This window comes from Centruroides vittatus, unplaced genomic scaffold, assembly GCF_030686945.1.
Source record: "Centruroides vittatus isolate TY-2023 unplaced genomic scaffold, ASM3068694v2 contig_1506, whole genome shotgun sequence".
Classification (NCBI taxonomy): Eukaryota; Metazoa; Arthropoda; class Arachnida; order Scorpiones; family Buthidae; genus Centruroides; species Centruroides vittatus.
In genome coordinates, this window is record NW_027120931.1 from 81,290 (window position 1) to 105,111 (window position 23,822).

The 23,822-nt window shown below is 28.5% G+C and overlaps 1 protein-coding gene across 4 annotated transcripts in view; it reads right to left on the reverse strand.

Moving 5' to 3' along the window:
* Nucleotides 1-23,822, reverse strand: part of Kap3 (kinesin associated protein 3) — a 45,223-nt gene that overhangs the window by 12,479 nt on the left and 8,922 nt on the right. For all 4 annotated transcript variants that reach the window (XR_010879690.1, XM_067262676.1, XM_067262675.1 and 1 more), the window contains exons 7-15: nt 23,140-23,227; nt 18,987-19,085; nt 16,235-16,413; nt 15,038-15,200; nt 14,797-14,897; nt 13,535-13,756; nt 7,339-7,504; nt 4,377-4,502; nt 4,207-4,305 (exon numbers count right to left, since the gene is read on the reverse strand). Coding sequence is in view for 3 of the 4 variants with exons in the window: in XM_067262676.1 (XP_067118777.1) it covers nt 4,207-4,305; nt 4,377-4,502; nt 7,339-7,504; nt 13,535-13,756; nt 14,797-14,897; nt 15,038-15,200; nt 16,235-16,413; nt 18,987-19,085; nt 23,140-23,227 (1,243 nt within the window). In the remaining variant the exon portion in view is untranslated. The remainder of the gene's footprint in view (nt 1-4,206; nt 4,306-4,376; nt 4,503-7,338; nt 7,505-13,534; nt 13,757-14,796; nt 14,898-15,037; nt 15,201-16,234; nt 16,414-18,986; nt 19,086-23,139; nt 23,228-23,822) is intronic.

The following is a 23,822-nucleotide window of genomic DNA, read 5'->3' on the forward strand; positions in this document are numbered from 1 at the left end:
ATTATTGTATGTTAAGGTAGGGATGGGCAACATTTTTCTATGTAAGGGCCACATTTTAAAACTTTTGAACTGACATGGGCCGCATACAAGAGAAAAGAAAAAAAAAAGTGCCGGTAAATCACAATTATTTATTCATATACAATTATAAATTAGCATATGTATACTTAATTCAGCTTCTGGAACTGATGTAAATGTAATATATCAGAAATATTTGGTTAAATATTCATCACTGCTAGTTTTAAATTAGTTTCAATGCATCTGTTAGCCAGTTTCTTGTTTTAATTTTTACTAAATTCATCGCAGAAAAACTATTCACATACATAAGTCGTAGAAAATAATGTTTGAATTTTTGCTGCATACTTCCTTAAGCTGGGAAATTGATATATTTATTCATATTTTATGTGACGCGGGCCACAAAAAATATTTAATGCGAGCTGCATGCGGCCCAGGGGCCGCCAGTTGCCCATCCGTGTTAAGGACTGGGTAGTTTTAGTTGACTCAAGATATTGTTGCTTTGACAGCAGTAAGAAAAATCTCTGTTGTAATTAAGTATAAGATCATCAATAGAAAAATATTCATTAGTATATTCAAAACTCACAAACTGTGAAAATTGCCTCCAATCTAAACTAAAACTAGTTTAAATTGGAGATACTTCGTTTACATTCATAAAAATTTCTCTTTCATCAGAAAGCCTGGAAGCCTACCAGGCATACCGGATCATTTCATTAAAAATTGGCGATGACAGTTGATGATGCACTATTGATTGTATTTTTATACAGTCTTCACGGGAGTTTATTTCTCTATTATTTTCAATCAGATATGCGCAATTTTGTATACGTTTTATTAGATTTTTTACCTGTCTATAAAAATATATGTCACAAGGTTGAACAAGAGGAGTACATTTTGATGGAATCACTAACTGTACAAGTCGGTGATTTTTCGTCATGCTGAAAGATTTCGTCATATAATTCGAGCTTTGTTTGTCCATCCCAAGAGTCAATAATAGAAACTGTTCTTTTCCCACATAAGACTTTAAACAACGGTTGAGAAAGTCAATATAAAGTCCTGTTGCTAGTTTCCCAGATTTTGAAGACGTTATTACGATATTTTTATATTTTTGCGCATATTCATTTACTGTTTTTTGAACTCGGGGACCAAAGTTACTGGTTGCTCCTTGTAAACAAACAAATATGTTTTCCAACAGATCTTTTAAAAAAAGGTTGTTCGTGTAAACAATCGTCCTTCAAAAATTGTGCAAGATGTCAAAATAGTTTTTGTTTTCAATGTTTTTATGATAATTATCATTCTGGTGATTGTATGTAAAATAAAAAATTGACAAATAAAGACGATATTGTAAAAATGTTTATATAAATAAAACCCTACCCGAAAATTTGTTATAGTCGTAATTAAAGTTTTAATTTACCTCCATTAAAAATGCATTTGAAACTTTGTATGTAACTTTTTAAAAATAAAATATTATCTTTAATTCACATTTTAATTAGCTGTAACAGTCATTTCATAAATAAAGTAGAATTATTTATGATTTAATTAATAATATTTTTAGGTCATTAACTTTATTTAAAAGTTATAATTTTTAAAATAATTAAAAAAAAAAAAAAAATTGGCAGCGGTAGGAGCGAACCCGGCTCACCCGCGTGGCAAGAAAGTTCGCTACAGACTCAGCCATTTCGCTACGTTGCCATGCTGTAAAATCGATTGGTATATGAGCTGCGTTTAAAACTTTAGAGCCTTTTTTTTTCAGAATCTTCTGGCTAGTGCGCTTTAAAATTTTTCTGGGTGGACACCCTTGAGGTATACTACTAACCTGCAAAGTCTCATCCCAAACTGAATTTCCGAGACCGTAAGGTCCCCTTGTAAGATTGAGAGAAAGCAAAACATTCCTCCTTACAGGTAATACAATAGTTCTACATGTTTATTTCCCATAACTTCTACCTTATATTAGAGACAGGGACTATTTAACAGTTATGATCTTTGCTGAAGTGAAATCTCCTAGTAGTTTTCCAATTAAAAATAAATTATCTGTGAAAATAATTTAACATAGTAAACAAATCATTAAAAAAATTAATTAATTAAATGCTACACTTTGTTAAGTTCCAAAGTGAAGAAAAGTATATTAAACTAAATGCAATATAACCTCTGAACAGCAGACATCATCAGGACCAAGAAGTTTGCCTGATATTTAGAGGTGCCTGCTAACCAGAGGTACATGATGGTGGCTATACTGAATCTTAACCCAGTTATCATATAGTGAAGAATATGATGAATTACAAAAACATCAAATTTGCATTAGGAATGTGAACATACCAAAAAGTATACATAGCATACGTAATTAAAATATATTATACAGTATATTACTTATCCTTTCAGATGTAAAAATCTTGTTTTAATTGAATCTCATTCAAATGTCAAGTTACAAAGGTAATTTGCTATCCACTTCAAGGGGTGGGAAATATATTCAGAATTCTTAATTTATAACATCATTTACGATCTAAGTGACTAATAAAAATCAATACAGGAATTTGTCTGCTTTGAAGTTATCAAGTAGGTGTAACTTTTTGAATGTTTTCGCCTTTATCCAAAAATGATTTATTAAAAATTACATCTAATCCACTACAAAGCTGTTAAGATCATAAATGAGAGAATACCAAATATCTTCCCACACTTTACAGTGCCTAGTAAATTGCCTTCGTAACATGACCTCTAAACTTTCACCAAATAAATGCTGTTGTAACCATTTTAAGTTTCTCTTTCATTACTACTATACTATGGTTCTTGCTGAATGAATGAATAACTTCAGAAAAGTTTAAGGTTTCTTGCACCATAAGCTAAATTCCAACAATAAGAAAGAAGTTTAATAATATTAATATGTATGACGATAAATGGTGATTGACAACTTAACCAGATTAGTCTTCTCTAACAGATAAAAAATATTGTTCGACTTTTTATAACCTGCCACCCCTATTCCTATTTTCAGCCAGTCTTTATTCGACACCTATGATCAAAATTTGTCATCTGAAAGAGTATTTGAATTCTCCATTTTAAAATATCTCTCACGTAATTAATTCTTTTGGAATATTAAGGGTGGAGGATTTATGTTTTCATAAGGTAGGTTATGGATGACAAAATCCATTATTTAGAGTGTCTGCTATTTAGAGATAAATATCATAAATGTCCTATTTGAAGGGTCCGGGGACTGTAAAAATGTCCATTAAGTGAGGTGTCCACTATTTGAGTGTGTCCTTTAATGGAGGTTTCCCTGTATTTTATAATTAATATTCTTAATAATCAGTTTTAAATTTGCCTTTATTTGAAAGGACTTATCAAACCACAATTTTCGGTTGGAAAGTTCACTAAAATTCACTACATATTGATTTAATAAATCTTTTCAACTGAAAACTGTGGTCTGATAAGTCTTTTTAAATAATAAGAAATTTAACAGTAGCTATTAAGAATTGTAATTAAATTAAATATTTAACATCTATCTTTTTTGGTTATTAATAAAAAGATCATATTTGTTTAAAGAGTGCTAAATGGCAAAGCTATAAAAACGAACAATTCTATGTATTAATTATACTAGATGAATCACTCGTGCAAAAAGGAAATAAAAGACAGGAAGATATATTTTACAAAACCAAAACTGCAATACACAAATATAGAAAATAAGTCAATCAATGGATACAGACCAACTCTGTTGCCTGATTAGTGCAATTTATTTATCTTTGAAAGATAAGAAGAAATGCATAGTCGTGTATCTGTTTCCTAAAAACAAAAACTGAAATGTAAGTGTTTTATTATTTATATTATTATTATATATATATATATATATATGTGTGTGTGTGTGTGTGTGTGTGTGTGTGCGCGTGTGCGTGTGCGTGTGCGTGAAATAATTTTATAAATTTTTATAAGAAAAAATACACATAAATTATATTTCTTGATTATTTAATAATTCTAATCAAATATTAAGTTGTTTCCTATTGAATGATGAGTCAATGATTCAACGATAACTATTCAAATTTTTCAAGAATCAAATATTTTCAATTGCATAGCAATCTCATGCTTTAATTTAAAAATTACTTTTAAGTACTATTATATTGTAATTTAAAAAGTCATAGTGAGAAAAAATTCTGATATTTTGAAATTTATATAATTATTTTTAAAATTATATTTATACAAATGAAAGGATACGAGTATCTTTAATTATCAAATCCCTGATATTAGAATGCTTTGTCATTTGATGAAATACATAGACAATCTGTAGTACTATTTCATCATCCTCTTGTTTTGCTAAAAATATACTGGATTTTATAAAATTTAATTTTAAAAATAAATTATTAATAATAAATTTTATAAATTACCATTCAAAAGATCAATAATAGACTTCAAAATTCCAGAATTCACTAAGAGACGAGCACAAGCTTCATCTGTAACTACAGTGCCTATTAATATTACCACTTCTAGAACCATATCGTCTTCACAGTTTCCTATAGAATAAATTTATTATTCATTACAGATTATCAATTTTTTTTTTTTTTTGAAATTTTTATACTTTATTACCGAGCTGTAAGCAATATTCAGAAATATTCATAATATGGACCGTTTATTTTGAAAGTGGTGTAAGTCCATTTTTGGAAAAAATTGAAAAATCACATAATTTATGTATAATTTAGTGTGAACTTTTTATTTATAAACAATTTACATTTAGTATTTTAAAATAACCACACACTTTGATCAATTAAAAATTTGTCAGTAAATGACACTGCATAACCATTAATTATGAAAGTAGTGTAAGTCCATTTTCCACAGTCTGATTAAGCACTTATGCACTGTCCATGAATTATGTCTGTATTATTTTTGAAATTTTTACTTTTCCCTCTTGTTCCGGTTTGTCTAAGTTTTTGTAACCCCTTTCCCCTCCGGATATCCAACATGACTCAACCCTCGTTAAAACTTTCCATCACTTTATAAATGATAGATATCATTAGTAGAAATGAAACATACAAGAAATTTTGAAATAAACATAATAAAATGCAAAAACTATATAAAATTTAACGAAATAAACCAGACGTCCACTGAAGCTCAATCCTCCTTGTCTGACTTGTCTTAATCCCCTTCCCCCTTCCGTGTGGACATCATTTATGGACAGCCCGTAATAAGATAGAAGCAAAACTATGAATTTTACCAACAAAAACATAATTTGATGGAATAGAAATAGATGAAATGAAAAAAAATCCACATAACAAGCCTAAATGAAAAGCAGTGTCTAATGATGAGCTCATAGTAATGATAAACTTATCAAAAAATAGTTTAACAATCAGTAAATATTTTTGATGTTGAGAATAAACAACAGTATTTTATTTTATTGTTATTATTTATAAACAAAATCAGAATAAAACACAATGCATTTCAAGTGAAATTGAATTTTACATGAGATGACCTTCAGATAAGACAAGGTATAAATTTTCATCAAAGTTTTATAGTTTTAGCTTATATCTGTCCTATAAGACGACCCCCAACGGCCTATGAATTTAGTTTAGATCGGCGATCATCATCTGAATAATAATACTGTATAGCATATACAAAATCATGTCCTATTTGTAATTTTTCAAATGAACAAATTTATTCTCTTACATCTGGCAGCACTGCCTTGCAACTGTTGCAAGCATTCGCACTGATTCGGCATTCGGGTAATGACCTTGACTATTCACAAAAACATCGTATGGGCTATTCTATTTTGTGCACATACCCTACTCTCTACTAGTAAATAATTATGGTTTGTCCGTTTTTTTTTATAATGGTTTTAATTTATATAAATTTCAATCTAATTTTTTGTATTTGTCCTATAAGACGACCCCAGATTTTGGGGGCCTTTTTTTATGATTCAACTATCGTCTTATCTGCCGAGATATACGGTAATTGAAATTTACTGACTTTTACAGTTGAATAATTATGAATGCAAGTCCATTTAGTCCACTTATGACCCAGAAAGAATATATTGGTTAGTTAAATATTCACATAAAATTCTATGTAATCAACTTACATACTTCTAAAGTCATAAAAACAATGCCAAACTTAGTATGCTTTATTTATATTTTTGAATTGACTAACCTTTAAATAATTTAAAAGAAGAAAAAATGGACTTACTCCACTTTCAAAATAAACGGTCCATATGTTAATAAAATTTATACTTTTTAATCATACTTAACTTCGAAAAAAATTCAATAAATTTAAAGAATTTAAATAGGTTAAAATTTTTGCAATTTAATATGTATATACATAAGAAGGAAATTAGTATGTTCTATTGAAAATTAAATATACTAATTCTTTGCTCTGTTTCTACACTATTCTGATATACAATGATTTTTTTGTTTTAATACTGCATCACATCATCTTGTAGACAATTCAAATGTTAAAAAAACTCTAATTAAATGCTTGTTATTGGCAAAACTCATTTTCAGTACAGCTGAAAATGTCTATCCTTAGCGCATTACATATCACTTTGTCTATTTGTGATGACTGCCGATTGTTTCTCAGATCGCAAATGTAAGATGTCATCAATTATAAGACATACCTCAACTTCAGATACCCAAAATGTGGATTAATCAAGGAAATACAGTATTATATCAGAATTAAAAATATAAGTAAAACAACATTTAAACATAGTTATCATTATCTTAGCAAAAAATAAATATGATTAAATTATTGGTCATAAAATTATAAATATTTCAGCAATAAATTAACTACAGAGCTGCATAGTTGCATAAGACAAGTTTTTTTTTTGTTTATTAGAGGTGGTTCATTATATAATTTAAAACGACTGAAAATAAACATTTAAAAAGAAATTTTTTATATTTTATTTTGAATAAATTCAAAAATTAAAATTCTTACATAGTACATCAAGTCTTTTTTCAACATTAAATCTAAATAAGTATAACTTATTCAGTGTAATTATTTGAGAATTTCATAAGTCGTGTTTTAAAATTTCGTATAATTACATAAGGTTTAAATTCTTTTAAAAATTTATGTCTCAACTGTAAAGAATAATTTAAATTCTTGATAAAAATAAATGTTACAGCAATATTTCAAATAAATAAAAAAAATACAGATTATGAAATATTATTATTGTTAAGAAGTTAAATTATTCTAATAATAATATGGTTACAAAATTGAATTAATAAATTAAAAGATAAAAATAAACGTAATTATCATCAAAAACATAAAACAATATGACATCTTAATTTTTACGAATATTATACGTTTTACTGTTCATTGAAGCTGCGTACATGTACATACATTTTATTGAATTAAGTTATAATTTACCTGGCATCAATTTGTTCTTTAACCAGGGAACTAAATTATATTCTTTTATCAATCTTTCATAATCAAGATCAGGAATGGTAATGTTGCCTAACACTCCCACACATTCCAAAACGAATTCATCATTGCTACTTTTTTGTATAGCTTCAGCAAGATTACTAACAAAATCCTAAAAAAATAATTTATCAATTAAAATTATTAAATTGTGAGTAAAATATAGACAAATTTTCAATTATTCTGTTTAGTCTACATTTTATAATTAATTGTTACTACTTTAATACTCATTTAATTATAATATATTAAATATAACAACAATTTTTAAAATATATGAAATATTCATTCCTTGATAAAATATAAAACAAACTAAACAGCACAGTAATAAAATAAAACATTTAATAATTTAAATTTCCTTTTGTAAAAATGTAAAAACTTCTCGTACATAAAAACAATAATATATTTTGCCTCTGTCAAGAATAACTTCTTTCTTTTATGGTGTATTAAGCTTAGTTAAAAGCTTGACTTAACAATACTTGCAACATTCTGTGGACATTCAAACTTGCAAGAGAGACAAGACAGAATCACCCTAAACTCGATTATAAATTATCTACTTGGACTTAACGTATTAATAGGGCTTTATAACGGTGTATTGGTTATCAACACGAGGAGGAGTTCATAATCAGAAAATCAAAAAAATCTCTATTTTATCACCTGTAGTAATTTTCCCTGTAACCTTAACTTGTTTCTAGATTAAGACTATCCATCGAAGGCTAATTGTAGAAATAAGTTGTAATTAGATTCACTTTTGAAATGTAAGATTTTGAATAATTTCATCTTATCTTGTTTTCAAATTTGAATCTTATTCAAAATAATAATAATAAATAAATAAATGCATTAAAAGCGTTTAAATTTCAAAAGCTGTATACCTTCAAACTGTTTATATAAAATAAAAAACTTGTGACTTACTATAAAAATAAATGGAAAGTAATTGTAACAACTTTACCTGAATTAAAGTTCCAAAATACATATATGACGACAAAAAAATAAACTTGTAAGTTATACATATACATAATAAGGAAACAATTAAAAAATGAAATTTAAGTTCTTATAGATAGCTTTTATTAATGTTTATTCAGTGATACACTGCAGAATTTAGACTAATCAAAATATTTTTATTATGTTTCTCAAATATATTATTTCTAATAAAACTCATACAAAATGCTTAACGGTTTCTCCGTTATCTTTCAAAATAACAAATATTGCTATTGTTGATAAAACTAAGAATAAGCCTTTCCAAGAAGGGCCCTACTAATCACTTTAGGGACAGTAATAAACAAGTGAAATCACAAATTCTCACATACAGAATCTGTACAGAATATTTTTCAATAGGAACATCTAAATCAATTGTAGGCAATTTGATTAACAACTATATCTGTGCATAATTATGGTTAAGTTTGATCTACTGATTGTGAATGTAACATTAAAATAATTTTGAACAAAGCTTGTGAATTAAATGGCTTTGATTTATTTTATTCATTACAGGGGTATCAAAAAAATCAATTATAATTATAAAGTAATATAATTTTTCTAATATATTAAAATGCTTAATGATAACCTCATAATATATCACATAATTTCTTATTTGGCTATTGTATTAAAACAAAAGTTAATTTTATTTATAAAATAGCCAAATGAAAATTTTATCAAAAAGTTTTATGCATGAACAAAAAACCCGTTCCTTGGTGGAACATTCATCTAACCATACTCGGGAAAAGGAATAACAAGCTTAAGAAAAGTTATCAGGAATGTCATCAGGAACCAGATAGAACCGAACTAAAAAGAGAATTTCTCAAACACCAGAAAATTTATAAATCGGCAATTAAAGAGACAAAGTTCACCTCATGAAGAAATTACTGTAGTAAGGCTTCCAAAAATCCTTGGAGATTTATTACTAAGCTATCCACTAGCAAGCTTAAAACTAACAATGCCATACATACCATTCATACTGGAAGCAATTATACTCACGACCTTACCTCAACCACAAATGCTCAATTCAACAAGCTTTGTGTGGATGATATACAAACGGATGACAATGAATGGCATAGAATCATCAGAGCAGAAACGAATAAACCATATACTACAAAGAATGACCCATCATTTACTTATGTAGAAATTAATACTGTCATCAAACAATTAAACAAGGAAAAGTCCCCAGGTGTGGACAGTATAACAGCAGTATATAGCTCAAGCAATCTGGGACAATCACCCTCAAATTTTATCTGATATATACAATAACTGCTTGAAAAATGGTACATTTCCCAACTGTTGGAAGATTGCTAGGCTAGTGACTATTCCCAAGACTGCAAATACAGACAGTGTAAGACCCATCTCACTTCTTCCGGTGATGGGAAAGATGATGGGAAAGATATTGGAAAAACTTTTGACTGAAAAGCAAAACTGGCAACTTAGAAACGAACAACAAGCTAAACAAAAAACAGTATGGTTTTAGAAAACAGAAATCTACAACAGATGCAATAAAAATGGTCATTAACAATGTTTCGTCATACCTGCAAAATAATAAGTACATTATGGGCATAAGTTTGGACATCAGCAAGGCATTTGATTCTGCTTGTGTTCCATCAACTCTGTAACTTTGAATGCCCCACAAATATTTACAACATCTTTAAAGATCACTTTTCTAACCGTAAAGCCATTCTACAATCTGGCAATAATTACTTCGAACGTAAAATTACCAGGGGGTGTCTGCAAGGCTCAGCATGCGGCCCACTTCTTTGGAACGTGCTATTTGACAATTTCTTAACTCGGGATTTCGGGCAGGACAACACCGCTGCCTATGCGGACAACGTCTTCACTCTTATAGGGCCAAGTCCCAAACAGAGCTGGAGTTAAGAGGCAACAAGATCATCTGCAATATTGAGCACTGGGGCTCTGGGCATAAATTACACTTCAATCCCAGCAAGTCGCAGGGCATTATATTTACCAAACCTGGCAAAAAACACCTTCATAAGAGAGTCCCAACAATTAAATTAAGAAACACAATAAAAATTAAAAAATCACTTAAAGGCTGTTAAGTGGAAATATCTTGGAATCCTGTTGGATCATAAGCCTCTCTGGACAAACCATATTGAGTATATTTCTAACAATACAGAAAGAATATTTCAAAACCTGGCTTGCTTTGCAAAGAATACATGGGGTTTGAACTTGAAAGCCATGGCCACCATCTATGACATGGTATATATACCAATTATCACATATGCTTGCAGTGCATGGGCAACAGCCATTAACAAATCACACATCTCAAGAAAGCTAATATCATCGCAAAGGAGGGCACTTCTGTACATTGCCAAAGGCTACAGGACTTGCCACCAACTAGGACTAGCCTGCAAGTCATCACAAAAAAAGCCTCTATCAACCTTCTAATAGAGAACTATGCAAAGATCTGGAATATTCTCAGAGAGGATAGCATTAACATAGCCAATGATTTTTTCCAAGCAAGAGATATAGAGAAACCTGTAGATTTCAAGGATACCATCAGCCCCAACCATCTATTAACAATTACAATTAACTGCAACGACTATACAGAAATAAGTATTTTTACTAATGGCTCCAAAAAAGACACGTGTGGGAAGCAGCTTCGTGGCCTATCAAAAAAATGTCAAAATTCACAAGAACAGTTACAGGCTACAGCCTAGCTGCTCTGCCTTTCAAGCTGAGCTATTACCCATTCTTAGGGCCCTACAATGGAGCAACAGCAAATTCAGCAACACTCAACTCTCTATTTTTACTGACTGTGCCTCAGCCTACATCTTTTGCAAAACTCAACATATCACCTGCTTGCAAACTACATTATCAAAAAAACCATTACTACTGCCAATATTATCAATTTTAATTGGACCAAGGCTCACGTTGGCATGGTAGGAAATAAAAGAGCAGATGAGCTTGCAAAGTCTGCAGCTCAGAACATGGACCTGCAGCTTGATTATTCCAAAATTTCAATAAGGCAGATCAAGACAAATCTAAAACAGGAACTCATTAAGAAATGGCAAACTGATTGGATGGATAACCATAATCAAATAACATTTAAGTTTATACCTATTATTGACGATTACTTACACAATGACTGGATGCACATCAACCACTACGCCACTCAATTCCTGACCAGTCACAAAAGGTTCTATTCATACCTCTATTGCTTTAAACTACATCATTCAAACTTGTGCCCGACTTGCAGCGTCCCTGATGGAAGCAAGCATTACATCTTTAACTGTGTTGGACTAGAGAGAGAGAGAGACTCTTCCTAAAAACATCAGTAGAAGAAAATGGAGACGTTTGGCAAGAGGGACACAAGAACCTCCTTAAGAAACAAAACTATAAATACTTCCATGACTTGATTAAAAAATATTACAACATCAGCACTGTTCCATGTCTGAGACATTGAACTTTACTTATTGGCTACTGGTTCAGCTTATGTGCATTCTTATTCAATCAGCAATGTAGCATCAATGCTTCTTACGCACATTCTGCCTTTAATCATATATAGAAGTCCTTATTCAGCATTATAATGCTTAATGCATAATGTATATTATAGTATTGTTATTCATTATTATTATAATTTCTACTGTAAATAATAATCATTGTTGTGGCTTGTTATCTTTCCAACCATTTGTAATTTCTCAACTTTGTTACTTTAATGTAAATTAAACATCCTACAATGTATTATACTACATCTTAAGCCCAGCGGTGCTGGCATTGTACATTGTAAAGATTGAATAAAAGTATTGTATTGTATTGTAGTGCCAACCCTTTGGTCACACATATTTCAAAACATAATTATTTTGTTTATTTATCACAACATTGTGATTTTTTTTTGAAAATTAAACTGTGTCCTCAATGGTTTTTAAAATTTTTATTGCACCCTTAGTAACAAAAAGGTTACTGACCCATTTTAAAATACCAAAACTAATAGTTTTTGCAAAACATTCAATTGTAATATTTGAATATATAGTTGTATCATTCAATGAAGTAGAACTATTAAATTGTATTAAGTATTAATTTTATCTATAAAATTTATTAAATGTTAACTTAAACAGGTACGGTAGTTTATTCCTTTTGAATGAAATTTTATTAATTGCATTTAATAAAATTACAACATTGCAACTGAAATAAACAAAATATTTTTTCTTTAAGTAAACAAGATTTATTTTATATAATTATCTTACTTTATTTTATAATTATACTAGCTGACCCGGCCACACGTTGTTGTGGCTCAAAATGTATTTATTATAAATGTATAACACTTACCCCGTGGGGGAAATTTCAAAAAATCCCTTCTTAGTGTACATTCTCTTGACGTACCCTATTAAAACGCAATCAAAAACGCATCTAAAATAGTATAATAAAAGCCGAGTTCTTCACAGTAAGCCTTAATCCCGTCACTCTCCCCCAGTGGGGGGAATTTCGACATGTATATTATATAAAAACACGTGCGTATTCGAATGCAACGTGGTGTCAAAATTTCAAAGGAATCGGTAGGAACAAATGAACGTTATATTTTATTTATATAGATAGATAGAAAATGATCTGCTTTAGTCCATTCTCACAGCAAAACATAATGCCTCACAGAGAAGCAAACTTAGGTCGTCTGAAGTTAGCGCCATCTGTTGGACATAAAAGCCTTAATCCATATATAAATATATTTTTGAAAGGGGGGAAATGGTGGTCTTCACATATGCCAGAAACCTTCGCGGGAATGTATTAAACAACTTCCCAAAGTTTCATGGCAATCGGATAAATGGTATGGTAATGCATGAAGGACAAACACACACACACACACACACAGACATACATTCATTTTTATATATATAGATATACATTAAATTCACTGTTAATTCGATAAAAATTAAATTATATGTGTTCATTAAAAATTGCTTTTAAATCTATTTTTAATGAATTTCAAGTTCATCAATTTCAATTTTATATAGTGATAATAAAAATTTATGTATTTATTTACATAAATTTTCAGTAAATATTTTAGTTTAAATACAAAATTTTATATAATTAATAATGTTCTATTCACATAAAAAGTGAATTTAAAAATTTCAAAATTATTTTTACCTTTTAGAGTAGGACAAGAAAATGTATTCATTTTCAGAATAAATTTATTTAAACAAAATTTACTCACTAAAAAGAGAGCTTTTGTTGGTCCATCATGTTGAGAAATATTCCTAATCATTTTCATCACCAAAGGATCTTGAAAATGAAATGCTCGTTTCATTAAAAGTTTTAATCCATTTCCTTCACAAATTAATTGTGCATTTCTCTTATTAGCAGCCAAGTTGATACACAGTGCAATTAATTCAAGAAGTATTCTTTCTTCTGGAGATTCTAATATATGCTTCATAACCTTAAGAAAATTAATTACTTCCAAATAAGTTCATGTATTCATAATAGAATAAAAAATTAGATACATTAGAGTCATTTTTATTAAAGTCCAAAAATTTATCAATAATTTTTAATTCAAGTAATGCAAACTAGATTTTCTATATATTAAGTTAATATTAAGAGAACTTAAGAGTTCAAGCATATTGGATGAAGCATATGTAATGAAATTTAAAATAATATCTAAAAAAATGATAGGTGTCCTCTAATTCTTGTGCACTCCTTTTTATTGATGTACCTAACAAGGTTCTCATACAATTATATAAGCATTGTAAATGTCCATGTCTTTTTCATGTATTATGTTATCTTATTTAAACTTCAATTTTTACCATTTTAATAAAAATATGTTGTTGTTCATAATAAGAATATTTTCTTTTTGATGGCATATCTACATGTAAGAAGAAATAAAAATAAAAATTTATATTATATTTTAAAAATTTTTATTTTATTTCTGAAACTTTTCTTATTTTAATCAAATTTGTTTTTACATATACACAAGAATTTATTTCAAATTATTGTAATATAAAGTTATTGTGAATATAAAAAATACCTGATTACAATATAAATAAAAAAGTTAATGCTATTTCTTGATTAATTTCTGAATTTTTAACACTTTACAGAATGTTGTGATTAGATTTTTAAGAATAATATGAATCAGTGTGTTTATCATTCAGATTTAAACTTTCATTGCATTAATATCCTACTAGAATTATACAGAAGAATTATTCTGTATGAATAAATGCCTCATGTAAGTGAATGCAAGTCTAATTCCGATAGATAACTTTAAAAATAATTTTTATTATGAAGTAGATAAATATAAATATTTATAAAAATTTTCATGATTTTTCTCAAATTTATTAATAAGATAATCTACTCAAATCATAAAAAAACTATGTCAAAAAATTAAAATTAAACTGAATTGAATCTTTATTTATAACAACTTTTTTATTTACACAGATGGAATTTAGTTTGTTAAATGTTTTATAAAGAAAACAATACACTTACAATTGGAATGCAATCTGTATATGTAAACATAGATTTACATCGATCATCCATACTAATATGATTTAGTATACATAGAACAACAGTTTGGTGTCTTTCAACATCTGTAAGAAAATAAATTATGATGGCATTATTATTTCAAAAACATACATATGAAAACGTATAGTACAATCTTTATTACTATAACAAAACTTTTGCTGTTAATTTGTTAATTAGTTAATAATTATATATAGTGTATACTTACTAATCAAATTTACAAGTTTCGGCAACAAGCCAATCTTCACCATTGAATTTCGTAAATCTAAATCAAAGGAGAGATTAAGTAGGAGACGAAGAGTTATGTTTAATAAATCTTGATGTTCATTTGGCACCAACCGTGCCACCTTTTCTATGATACAGTGTTCAGCCTAATCAAAAATAAAATATTTTAATTGTATGCAAGTTTTATTTCAGTTACATTTTAGTAATTCAAAGTAAATTCTTTACTAACTGTTAATAATATTTATCATTTATTTGTATTAGAAAAAATTATTTATTTCAATTCAATTTATGTCTTTATTTTATAACAGGTTTTAATTCAAAATAAAATGTTTATTTAAATTCTATGTCTTGAATATTATTTTCTCTTTGTTTCATTACACTATCATAGAATTCACTGAGTAAAATTTATCAAGAGTTTTATTTGCTACTATTATTCTAAGAACGTAAGTAATTTTCTCAGTTAATTATTCTTCTCTGTATCTATCTAATCATATCTATTTTTAAAAATAATTTTATGTTACTTTCTTACTCATCATTGTCTTCTTGTCTATCATTTAGATATTTAATTATTGTATTGAAAAGTTATAAAGCTATATGAGCCAAATAACTTAATATTACTTGAAGTATATAGCTTAAGATATAATTCTATAGAACTTTACCTTGTTCAAATCTTTAAAACATTTTACAAGAAAAAAAAAATATTTTTTTTTTTATGGATAACAATATATTTTGATTTTAGTCAATGTTATTCTGCTTGTCTTATAGTAGCTAAATTATATTCATAATTTTCTTTCTATACACATCATGTTTGTAAAAATAATTTACATAAAACAAGTATATCCCTCTATATCCGTTAAAAACATCAATATGTGACAGTTAATCATAATATTTATCTGAAAATTATTGATTATGTTAACTTAAAATATAATTGAGGATTTTTTTTTGTAATTTTTACTATAAATCATTAAAATAAATCTACAATAAAATCATTTATAAAGTAAAGTTTTTCATGGATAATATATTTGAATTCATATCATTCATATTATGTATAGGAAAATTATATTATGTATTTTATTATTTGTTTATAAATTATTTAAATATTTTTTATGTAGGAAAATTTCATTATACAACAGATAAATCTTTTACTAAAATACACTAAAATAGACATAAAATATGTTACCATCTCATTTTTATTTTCTACAAATATGGAAAGTTTTTTCAGAAAAGAGACAACAAGAATAAGTAATTCGGGAAGATCTCGATCTAGACTTCGAATCAACAGTGGAACTACTCCTTTATTCACCATTTTCATCTCCACTTTTGTGTCTTCGGCAATGTTCAGAAGAAGATAATATGAAACTAAAAAATTTAAGCATAATTAATCAATTTGAAATTTACTAATTTTTAGGAAAGTATCTATACAAATAATATATTTTTATATTGCAAAATAAACTATTTTTTAAATCAGTTTCAATATTAATAAGTTGGTTAAACTATACACTCCTAATATACTATTTGTAATTAGTTTTTTTATTAAGAATTAACAAGGTTGAACTTAAATGTTGAATTCTGATTATATGGAAATGTTAAAAGCCAAACTAAACACATTAAAAAATTAATATTACTAATCATATACAACAAGAGTTTTATTTATTATTTAGTATATTAATTCTTTACAATAAATGTATTAATGGTTTCTCATTTTAATTACAGATGATGTATATAAAATATTATTTTCATTTTCACAAAATGTATGCTATATTGATGATGATAAAAAATTTCTGATAAAATATGTAATTTCAAGAATAAAATATTTGATAGTATGTTTGACACACAATTTTTATATATACTTGATTGAGACTAGCATATCAAAGACATGAAAATAAATTTATTCTCAAATTTAGCATAGGCAATTAATTTATTTCTCAAATTTTATTTACATTTTGTTAAACTGATAATACATAGAAAATATGTCTTTATACAATCTGTCCTTTCTCACGCAGACGAGAGATAAGACGAGGCGGACGAGAAGCCTCAAATAAAAGGTCGACTCTGCCGTGGAACTGTCTTATCCCTCATCTGCGTGAGAAAGGACAGATTGTATAAACATTTTGTATGTATTGTTTATACAAGAAATTTATTTCTTTATTGTTATTCTACTTTTTTGTCATTTCATTTCCATTTGTAAGAAAAAAAAACGTTTAAGTTAATTTATCTGATTAATGGGTATAATAAATATACATAGACATTGTTTATGTAGTGTCAAAAATAATTTTCGTACTCTGTGTTGTTCATGAGAAAATGTACACTAAACTTTCAGTTAGGTGACTATTCTAATTTTTTGTCAAGGAGTTGTACAGTATACCAGGTTGTTCAATAAGTTTTGTCGTTCGATAAAAAAAACACAATTTTATGGTTTGAAATACATTTTATTATTCAATATAATTTCCCTGAACTTCAATACACTTGTTCCAGTGATCTTCTAATTTATGGATTCCATCCCTGAAGTGAGAATCCGGAAGACTGTCGAAATACGCTTCCACGGCTGCTATTACCTCTTCGTTCGATGAAAATCGTTTCCCACGCATGAATTTTTTAAGATGTGAGAACAGCCAGAAGTCAGAGGGAGCTAAATCTGGCGAATAGGGAGGATGTTGCAACAATTCGTATTTTAATTCGCTGATTTTCGCGATGGTTTTTTGAGCTGTATGAGAGGGTGCGTTATCTTGATGAAAAATGATTTTTTTCTTCTGTAAACCAGGTCTTTTCTCACGAATTTTTACATCCAGCTGGTCCAAAAGATTACAATAATAGTCTGAGTTTATTGTTTTACCAGTTTGGAGATAATCCACGAACAAAATTCCTTTTGCATCCCAAAAAACTGATGCTAACACCTTCTTGGCCGATTTCTGGACCCTAACTCGCTTCGGAGCCGAAGTACCGGGTTCACACCACTCCTTAGCCTCTTGTTTTGATTCAGGATCATGATGGTAGACCCAAGTCTCATCCATAGTAATGAAACGACGCACAAAATCCTTTTTATTTTTTCTAAAACGCTCCAAATGTTGCTGAGAAAGTTGCATTCGAATGTGTTTTTGCTCCATAGTTAGCGAATGCGGCACCCATTGTGCACACAGCTTTCTGTAACCCAAAACATCAGCCAAAATATTGCTCACACTGCCTAATGAGATCCCTAGGGCTTCTACTAAATCTCTCTCAGTTAATCGACGATCTTCCAAAACCATATGCTGTATTTTTGCTACGATTTCTGGTGTTGATGCACTTTTTGGACGTCCTTCATGTGGATCGTCTTCAAGACTTGTACAGCCACGTTTAAATTCAGCAACCCATCTTTCTACTGTTCTAATTGAAGGTGAAGAGTCCTTATACACTTTTACCAATCGTTCATGAATTTGTTTTGGTGCTACACCTTCCAAAAATAAGAATTTTATCACTGCACAATATTCAATTTTTTCCATTGTAAAAAAATACACTGACACGTCAACTTTGAACAGCTGCAAATATAGAAATGAGTTGACAGATCTACATGAAACTTCACACGTGTTTATAAAAAAGTAGTATTATTTTTAGAGTAATAAAATGACAAACCTAATAGCGCCATCTCTTATTGAACGACAAAACTTATTGAACAACCTGGTATGAACTGAATAACAATAGTCTAATAATTAAATTTCATTATTATCTTAAAGAAAATTGTTAAACATGATATGTATATGTATAACAAACACACATTATGTTCAGCATCTTTCCCTCTATTAAAAACGAAATTATCAAAATTATTTAATGCATAAAATTCTTAAATAATTGAAAAAATATTAAATAAATTAAAATTGATAATAATGAAAAACTTCATACAAATATTAAAATTTATAAATAAAAATATTAACAAACTATTTCTATTAAAATCTTACCTCTTAAAAGCTGATCTTGTTTTCTTACTAAACTTTGATATTTTTTAATACTTTTTTCATAATCTTTTTTTGCAGCTAGATTATCTTTTTCAGCTTCAAGTATAAATTTATTAAGAAAAATAATGTCTTTTTTCAAATTATTTCTATCATATAATTAAGATACAAAAACTTACAGTACACTTTTTTTGCTTTTATTATATGCTCTTTAGTGTCTGTCTGTCTAGATAAAATCTTTAACTCAATTTTCGCTCACTTCCCAATTTCCAATCTATTGGGTTGTTTGGAAAGTAATTTCGTTTTTTTATTACTAGTGGAATTAGTTGTATTTTTACCAGCCAATTTCATTTTAAACCACATTTTCATTATATATTTTGACAGCTGACATTTTAAGGCTTATTTGTAAAAAATTTTGTTTGATTATGTACAACTGTTTTTTTCTGGTGTCCCATCAAATATGGAAAATCGAAAGCATCATTGTTGGCATATTTTGCTTTTTTATTACCAAAAAACCAAAAAACCAAAATGCTGTTCAAGCAAGAAAAAAGTTGCGGTACATGTATGGAGAAGATGTGTTGAGAGAAAGACAGTGCCAAAACTGGTTCACAAAATTTCATTCTGGCAATTTCAATATTGAAGATGAACCACGTTATGAATGGCCTGTTGAAGCCAATGAAAACAAAATAAAGGTACCAATTGAAGAAAACTGCCGAATAACAACACTTGAAATCACTAAGAGATTAAATTTGTTGAATTGAACCGTTTATGATTACTTGAAACGAATTGGTTTCGTTTCAAAGCTCAATATATGGGTTTCACATGTTATTAAAGGGAGATGCTCTCTATGGTGGGATTTTAAAGAAAATTTTTTGAGCTTTTACCAGACAATTTAACAATTGATTCGAAAGTGTACTGCCATCGAGTAAACAAATTGAGTAATATCATCAAACAGAAAAGGCCAGAATTGATCAACAAACAAAGCGTAGTGTTTTACCATGATAATGCCAAATTTCACACAAGTTTGGTAACTTGTCAGAAACTGTTACAGCTTGGATGGGATGTACTGTACTACCACACCCACCATATTTGCCAGATCTGGAACCCTCGGATTATTACTTGTTCCGGTCTTTACAAAAGTGTTTAAACAGTAAAACATTTACTTCAAATGAGGATGTCAAAAATCACTTGGATCAGTTTTTTGTAAGAAAAAATCAAAACTTTTATGAATGTGGAATCATGCTACTACTAGAAAGATGGCAACAGGTATTTGATCAAAATGGTCAATATATAATTCAATAAAATATTTATATATTATAAGAAAATTATTTTTCCCCCCATGAAAAAAACGAAATTACTTTCCGAACAACCCAATAGTTGCAACTTTGCATATATATGTATTCCCAACGACAATAAAAAGAAAAAAAAATATAGAGTTGCAAAGAATTGGGAAAAAAAAACTTAATGTAACCTCACAGATAATAATATACAGTAGAGCGTCGATAAGTGGAACGTCGGTAAGTGGAATGGCCGGAAAGTGGAACGATTTTCAGTCGGACTGTGTCGTGCTGAATCGAATGTTTTTGATACTAAATTTACTTCTAAAGTATAATTTTCATGTTTGTACAAAATGCAGAAATAATTTTTAACGATACGATAGCCTCGATGATTATTATAAAAATTTTCGTTAGGCTTAAAATCGACGAAAATTCAACACGAAGCGACACGCAACGGAGAAAAATTCAACACGAAGCGATACGCAATGGAGAAAAATTTGAACATCGGACAGGTTAATGTATTTTTTCGTACAAAGTCAGAAACTGGAACAAATCATTAACTGGAAGGACCCCAGTCCCCAATTGGTTCCACTTATCGACGCTCTACTGTATGTTAAATGAAGTCTTGTGACTTCTGGTCTAGACCAGAAATTTGTATATAGTTAATCAGGGCCTCATGCCCCTAGACTTTCCATATCTAGTCTCGATTTTCATCTATCTAAAACCATTCTCGAGGTTAAGGAAGGACAAGCAGATGGATGACAATGGGAATTTGCAGCCTAATTAAATGCTAAACTTAGAAGAATTTTGATAATTCAGGATTATATATATATAAAATTAGATAGTAGAAAATAAAAAATATTTTAAAAATTTTAAAGAAATGCTTTAACCTCCAAATAGTAGACACTGTCAGGATGAAAAAGTTTGTCCACTATTTAGAGATACGTGCTGGCAGCCATATTGTACTTTAATCTGGTCATTATAAAGTGAAGAATACAATGGATTACGAACACATCAAATTTGCATTAGGAATGTAAAATTACCAAAAATTATACGTAGAATATATAATTAAAATATATATACAGTATATTATTTTATGCTATTTATCTTTTCAGTTGTAAAAATCCCATTTTAATTGAATTCTAAATAGAAAACAGATTGTACAGGATATGTTAATTAAATGGAACATAAAAATTATGACAAAATGTAAACATTGATTCGTGGATTAAGATGTGCATTGATTAATTATTAACGCATCAAAAATGACCTGAGCAGAAGTAATGAAAAAGAAAAATGAAACTGTTATTATGAACAGAAGGGTTTAGGAGATGAGTGTTCAAATGTCAAGTTACAAAGGCAATTTGCTAGCCACTTCAAGGGGTAAGAAATGTATTTGATATTCTTGCATTTATAATGTCATTTATGATCTAAGCCAGGGATGAGCAACCTGCGGCCTTCAGGCCGCATATGGCCCACAGTAATATTTTTTGCAGCCTGTGTGGCATAAAATACGTATAAATATATCTAATTCCCAGCTTAAGGAAGTATTCAACAAAAATTCAAACGTTATTTTCTACAACTTATGTTTGTGAATAGTTTTTCCACAATAAACTTAGTAAAAATTAAAACAAGAAACAGGCTAACAGACACATCGAAACTAATTTAAAACTAGCAGTAACTAATATTTAACCAAATATTTCCAATATATTATGTTTAGATCAGTGCCAGAAGCTATATTAAGTATACCTATGCTAATTTATAATTATATATGAATAAAGAATTGTGATTTACCCCCCCCTCTTTCCTTATGTGTGGCCCCCGTGTCAGTTCAAAAGTTTTGAAATGCAGCTCTTTCATAGAAAAAGGCTGCCCATCCCTGATCTAAGCAACTAATAAAAATCAATATGATGATTTGTCTGCTTTGTAGTTATTGAGTAGATGTAATTTTTCAAACATTTTTGCTTTTTTCAATAAATGACTTATTACAATTTACTTCAGCCACCACAAAGCTGTTAAGATCATAAATTATGTCATAAATTCAAGAAAACCAAATATCTTCCTACAATTTAAAGTGGTTAGGAAATCACCTTCATAACACAATCTTTAAACTTTCACCAAATAAACACTGTAGTCTTAACCTTAAAACTGTTTCTTTTTTATTAGTACTGTACTAAGATTCTTGTCAAACAAATAAATAACTAAGGAAAAGTTTAGTTTCTTGGTACCATCAGCTTAATTCCAACAATAAGTCATAAGTTTAATAACATTAATATGTATGACAATAAATGATGATTGACAACTTAACCAGATTAATCTTCTCTAACAGATAATGAATATTGTTCAGCTTTTCACAACCTGTCCTCCTCTGCTATTCCTATTTTTAGCCAGTCTTTATTTGGCACCTAAGATCAAAATTTGTCCTCTGAAAGAGTATTTGAACTGATTCTTTGTTTTAGTTCTAAAATATTTTGTATGTAATTAATTATTTCAGAATATTGAAGGTGGGACTTTTTTTTTAAGGTAGGTTATGGATGATTGCATCTGTTATTTAACGTGTGTGTTATTTAGAGGTAAATATTTAGAGGCAAATAGATATTCTATTTGAAGGAGGAAGTTACAAAGGAGTATAGGAAGTTGACAATCAGTAGCCAGTTCTGCTGAGTAGCTTGTTCAGCAACTCCATTATTGTGGAAACTGGAGCAAAAAAAGAGTTTGAAATTTTGTTCATAAACCGAATTGTTCAAAACCGGAGGTTTGATTGTATTATAAATATAATGTTGATAACGAATGTATATTCTAATACAATTATTATGTTATATTTAACATTTATTTTGACTAAATTTATTTTATTTATTTAAAAATTAAAATAATTTAAAGGATATCAGCATTCTTTCTCTTGGCTAAGTCATCTTTCCATTGATCATGTCGTTTCAATTCATAATCAATTAGATCCATGCATAAAGAACCAATCTGCAATAATTAATTAATTTCAATTTATTTACATATTTTCTAAAATTCTGTATAAATGCATATGTACACACACAGATTCACATATATATAAAATTTTGCATCTATATGTATACAGATGCAAAACTTTATAAAGATCAGAGCATTTCATTAACAGAATAATCACATTATTTTATTTTACTCTTACATGAACTACAATTTGCTTATTTAAATATGGATTTAATTAGTGTGTAATAAAAATACAAATTATAATATTTTATTTTTAGTTAGAATTAATTTTTATCTTAATAATCTACATTATTAAATTTAAAATATTACAAAGGAAATGTAACATATGGTAAAAGATAACGAATTGAATAAAATAAAAACCAAATTGACAAATTATTGTCAACTGGCTCTCAAATTCTCGTTTTTCTCAAGAGATCATAGATAATAATTAGGTCACTGTTTTCATACTTTTGTTTATAACCTTATAATTAATTTTAGAAGTTATTTAATTGAACTTTAGTTATCCTTTCAGCTTTTGCTTTTAATATTAATTATAATTTTATTATTTCTGAATAGATTTTACCATCTTATAAAATTTATTGATGAAAAG